Source organism: Watersipora subatra, chromosome 11 (genome assembly GCF_963576615.1).
Source record: "Watersipora subatra chromosome 11, tzWatSuba1.1, whole genome shotgun sequence".
Lineage (NCBI taxonomy): Eukaryota > Metazoa > Bryozoa > Gymnolaemata > Cheilostomatida > Watersiporidae > Watersipora > Watersipora subatra.
This window is the reverse complement of record NC_088718.1, coordinates 297,014-302,671: the sequence shown is the minus strand read 5'-3', so window position 1 is coordinate 302,671 and position 5,658 is coordinate 297,014. Positions and strand designations below refer to the sequence as shown.

Here is a 5,658-nt window from a genome sequence, read left to right as displayed (position 1 = left end):
TACAGTGGTTCCCAACTGGTGGTCCATGGACCCCTAGGGGTCCACTAGGTAGGGGGTTTCTAGCTAGTTATTTACAGCTATTTCTGTATTATAATGGTTGGATCAACGATATAAAACCCTAAAAGGATAGGCGACGGCTATCATATGGGCGGGGTTTAATGATCGAGCTCTGTTAGGGATGTGCTAGCCTGGGTTTCGGGACTAATGCAATTCCCGCAGGGTAGTCGCGTTGTCTTGTTAGGTTTTTGGATCCAGATTTTTATCACCTATGTGCATCAATTGCTGGATAGTACGTGATTTGTAGTAGTACAAAACAACAAAACCTGCAAACAAGTAATTGTCTCTCTCTTCTTCAATTTCAGTGATATACTAAGGTCCATAGAAAATAAAACAATTCAATTTACAATGCATTGTTATAAACATATATATTAAAATATATATATATATATATATTATGATGTTTATAAAGGGGTCCGTGACTTTTCAATAAGGAGCTCAGGGGGTCCGTGGCTCCAGTGTCGTATAGGGGTCCATATACGACACTGCGTGGCTCCAAGGCGGTTGGAAACCACTGCCTTAGTACAATACCGAATCGTCGAGGCAGGGCGCGAGCTTGTCGGCAGCAGATAACTCCAAACCAACTTAAAGCATGGATGTGCTAAAAAACAACGCTAAGCGTTTTTTTGCTATGACTATTAACTCCCAGGTTGTTCACTCTCTTCTGTTCATCTCCCAAGGCTAGTCTGAGAAGTTATAAAATACACCCTTTCCACTGACTTACACATTAATAAAAAACTACCCCTTACCACTTCATCATCACAGACTAATTGTCCCATTTTTGCTCTTGCATTCTCCTTTCCACTGTGTGGAAAAGAGTATTCATGTACCAAGCTAAAAAAACATACACTTTTTATGAAAACACTCTAAAGTTTCAGCCCACCAAAAAAAACCCGCTAAAACTTGCTTTTTTCGTCGAGCCCTTGGGGATAAATAAAAAAGAGTGAACCCCTCAGTATTGACCATGCTTATTAATGTTTTAATAGCTTTTAAGAAATAATGTGGAAGGGATATCGAACTATATCAGCGTCTATGAATTTCATTTACACGCCGCAGGATATTTTTATTTAGTGAGTAATTCTTTTCTCTTAGCAATGATATACAACTCCCACGGTGGGGGTTGTATCATTGCTCTTAGTTAGGAAACTAGTCATATCATTGCTCTAATAAGTCAATAGTCTCATCACTTATCATTGTTCATTTATTCACTCATTTCATTCATTTATCACATTGTTCATTTCATCCATTCACTGAAGTCGATTTATCGACACTAATGTGTATATCTGCATTGCGCCTAAAGCTTTTACCAACTTTCTATGACTTTAGATCTTTTGTAAACTACCTGTATGTGGGCTGGACTTTTTATTATTTATGCTTTTCTCCCCTTACCAGCGTAGTCACGACTTTATCAATAATCAGAGAGTTCCCAATCATTGTTCACGATGAAGTTCTGTCCACATCCTACGTATTTTGATAGATGTCAGTGTCTAGAAAGGGCGCTTCTTTATACCAGCTGTACGGCAATATTAACTAATAACATTCTATCTATTCTTATCTTTTTACACAGTTTTGCACTAGCAAAAGCAAAACTACACAATAACTCTGAAATCATCAAAAAGGTTAGTACGTTTTATCCAATGTTGTATTGCCCATGAATCGCCACACCTCAACTACTTAATAACGTTGGATTTGCCAGTTTGTGATAGTTGGACAAGTTCATTTCCTTCAGCATCTGAGTTACTAATTTTTTTTCCCGCTACGAGTAGGCTTACTGTAACTTACTACTACTTGCAGGAGTACTCCGAGGGTTGCGATAGGCGATGGTGAAAAGAAAGAGAGCAGCCGGTACCCACTTACTGTCACCCTGCCTTAGCCATGACCAGCTGTACGTTGCCTGTTAAAAAGTAAGCACAAACCGAAAACTGTTTGTTCATACACCCGACAGAAAAACAAAAAATGTTGTATATCCGCAAGTGTTGCGTTGAACTAATATTGTGTTATTGTTATGTCATGCTATGTTCTTCATGTTCTGCTATACCACATGCAGCATTTTCTAACATATTTTTCAGTATATATATATTTTAATGCATTTGTTATCCTTATTGTATCTCATAAAAAGGCTATCATGTTGGTGTTATGTTTTATTATTGTGAGGTGCTAATGCTGTATCTGCCTTGGCATCATTCTGTCTGTGCTGTTATACATATAAATTTTATCGACACAACCTCATTACTGTTTGTATATACCATGTCAAAACACAGGCTATAGAAGAAAAACTGGTGAGCTATGATTAGTGTTTTAAGCATATAGTCTCCATTCAATAAATGCTGGCGATAGCAAAATATTTTGTATAATTTTGTAGAAAATGCAAAACTTTTCAATACTGCCAGTTTGAAGAACTTCAGTTTGCCTAGCAATGTCAATTTCATTATCAGTTCTCTGTATACAAATAGGGCAGTGCCGATTTGAGTGGTTTGAGACTGATGCATTGTAGACTAGCTGTAAAACGTATTGCAGATTTCTATTGTTCTCCCAACATTATTGACATATATGACTGCATATGTGTATGCATAGTGTGATCAAGGCAAAAAATTTCAGTAGACTGCATATTTGGAGTTGTTTTACAGTATGAAAGACAACTCTCAATAAACCTCTTGCTGTACATGAATCTGTTCCCGTGGACGGGAAAAGCAGCTAGCGGTTTGGGGTCGTGGCGTCACTTTAGGATGCCCGGGAGACCTTTTTGCAGCGAGAGTATCCAGGCACAGCTTTCCGGATGAATGAGTTGACGAGTGCGATGTGATTGATTGCGAAGCGATTGAGTGCTAGGCGATTGATTGCTAGGTGACTGATTGCGAGTGCCAGGTGATTGGTTGCGAGTGCGAGGCGATTGGTTGCGAGTGTGAGGCGATCGGTTGCAAGTGGGAGGCGATTGGTTGCGAGTGCGAGGCGATCGATTGCGATCGGTTGCGAGTGCGAGGCGATCGGTTGCGAGTGCGACGCGATCGATTGCAAGGCGAGTGCGAGGCAATTGATTGCGAGGCGATTGATTGTGAGGCGGGTGCGGGCCGATTGACTGCGAGTGCAAAGCGATTGATTGCGAGTGCAAGAGCGCGATTGTCAACAGCTCGGCGAGTAAAGACTGGTCAGCCAAGGCAGGGGCTCGGCGGCAGAAGTGCGCGATCGTCAACTGTAAATATAGACGGGTATGGACGGACGCATGAATCTAGACACATGAATCTAGAATATTTACTAGATTTTACACGCGCCTAGCCGTGAAACACATTGCAGATTTCCATTATTCTCCCCAACATTATTGACATGTAAAATGTGTGTGCATATTCAGGGCAACAATTTCAGTAGACTGCATATTTGGAGTTGTTATACAGTATGAAAGACAACTCTCAATAAACCTTAAGCTGCGCGTGAATCTGTTACAGTAGGCGGGTAATGCAGCTAGTGTATATTATAAATGTATATGTACACATGTATATGTATGATCTATGTATATATATTAACGTATATATACATGTACATATATATACATGTATAGATAGACAGGTATATACATGTATATTGGAGGTCTTGGGTGTATTTAGATGTAGCTACATGAGTTGGAGTTCTTTTGGGTATTTAGATATAGTTACATGAATTGGCCGTCTTTGTTGCCTTTAGATATACGTACAGTAATTGGAGGCCTTGGTAGATATACAATATATATATATACATGTATGTATATGCTCCTTTACTTCAGTTTGGTTGAGCACAATGTGAGAGGTGTGGAACTACTAGCCTTCGTGCAAAGCTCATCAGATTTGTGATTTGAGCACTCTGGTGTCAGCACATTGAATTTCTTAAAGTCCGTGAGGCAACTTAGTTGTTTCATGGCAGGAAGTCAACTCTCATCGGTAATGGGATTTGTGTCCCTTGCCTGCTATGAGCTGATGAGGCTTCAATAGCCAAAACACTACTGTTTGTTGCATGAGTAAACATGTATATATATATATATATATATATCTACCATGACCTTCCATCCGTGTAGATATATCTAAATACACCAAAGACCTGCATGTCATGTAGCGGTATATAAATTTAACAGGGACTCCGCGCCATTTGGCAACAAAATCCTTCCACATAATACAACCTTGTATCTTGTTAAGGAAGTGGACATCCAGGTCTTCAAAGCTATCTACTAATTTTCCTAGATATTGATTAACAAAGGCAGGTAATAATTAACATATATGTGTTTATTATGGTTATTTAAAATTTATTAATATTGCTTAGAATAATAAATGGTCATAATTATCAAAATTATTGCAGTTGCAGGAAGTGTAAAAACTATAAAAACTAAATAGCAGTGAATTAAGACCGGGGGCAAATTTGTAGTTAGAGCGTATAATTATTATATAAGGATAATACACGTACATTAACTACACGTATATGTATGACCCGTGAAAAATTGCAGAAAACATAGGTAAGCAATGATCAGAAGAAATTCGAAATAGTATATTGTTTAGCTGGCACCTAATGTAAGAGGAAAATCTTGCAAAATGCATGAATTAATTGTAGAAATTAATATTTGATTTATCTCTTCCCAACCGCTATGAAAAGAAGTAATGAAATATAAAAGTATGTATTAAACTAGTCAGTAAATGATTATCTATCAATTGTATAACCAACTATATAATAAATACATGTACACGCCACATGGTAAATTAATATATGTGCATAGAGAGCTGCACCATGTAAAGCAAAAGCAAAGATTAAAACAGTAAATCTAATAATAATAATGAAGCCTAAAGCTACCGTAAGTACGCAAAGCATATATGACTACAGTAACTCAAACCAATAAAAATAGTTGGATATGTGAAAGTATTATATGCAGCATCTAACTAGCAATCTCTCAACTAATTAACTGTTCTTTACTACAGGTTTCCACATACAACACATTCAGAGCTCAGAGTGCTTGTTAAAATACGTTGCACGTCCAACAACCGGTACTAAACATTAAGCATAACATAAGGTAATCTATTCGTAACATAAGGTAATCTATTCGTTGACTAAGTTCGTTAGGCTCCAAATGTTAGCGAGGGAAATTCTATCTTTTTGCAGAACTGTTTCATTGCTGCGAGTTGTTAGCTAAAAATAAGAAAAGCATATTGTCCATTAAGACATGATGCTCTATTCTAAACCCTAACAGAAAAAATGTTTGTCAGCTAAAATCTCTTTCCTAGTTGCCTACACAACTAAATGGAATGCACAAACTTGCTTACGGCTTATTTATCATAGCTTTATTTAAAATAAAATTATTAAATTCGTAACTTTACGAAGCTGAAGATTTTGAATGTGTGTGTGCGTGTGTATTTTATTTCAACAATTAGTAAAAATATAACGTTAAACAGAATGAAGATATAGTTAAAATATTGATTTAAAAGTTAAACAAAATAAATGAAAGTTTAGTTCCTACTCGTTAGAGCATGATGAGGCCCACATGCGCAGTAGCACTGCAGCTAGTCGAGGCGTTGGGCCCACAAGAATTGGCAAACTCAAATAGCAGGTTTAAATTAATCTAGGCTTAACAAATGGCTTTTAACATTAACT

General features: G+C 37.5%; 1 protein-coding gene across 2 annotated transcripts in view; it reads right to left on the bottom strand.

The window, feature by feature from the left end:
* Positions 1-5,092: 5,092 nt before the first annotated feature.
* LOC137408211 (transient receptor potential cation channel subfamily A member 1 homolog) overlaps positions 5,093-5,658 on the bottom strand; it is a 41,420-nt gene continuing 40,854 nt past the window's right edge. For both annotated transcript variants that reach the window (XM_068094624.1, XM_068094622.1), the window contains one exon: positions 5,093-5,196. In XM_068094624.1, the coding sequence (XP_067950725.1) occupies positions 5,177-5,196 (20 nt within the window). In that variant the 3' untranslated portion in view covers positions 5,093-5,176. The remainder of the gene's footprint in view (positions 5,197-5,658) is intronic.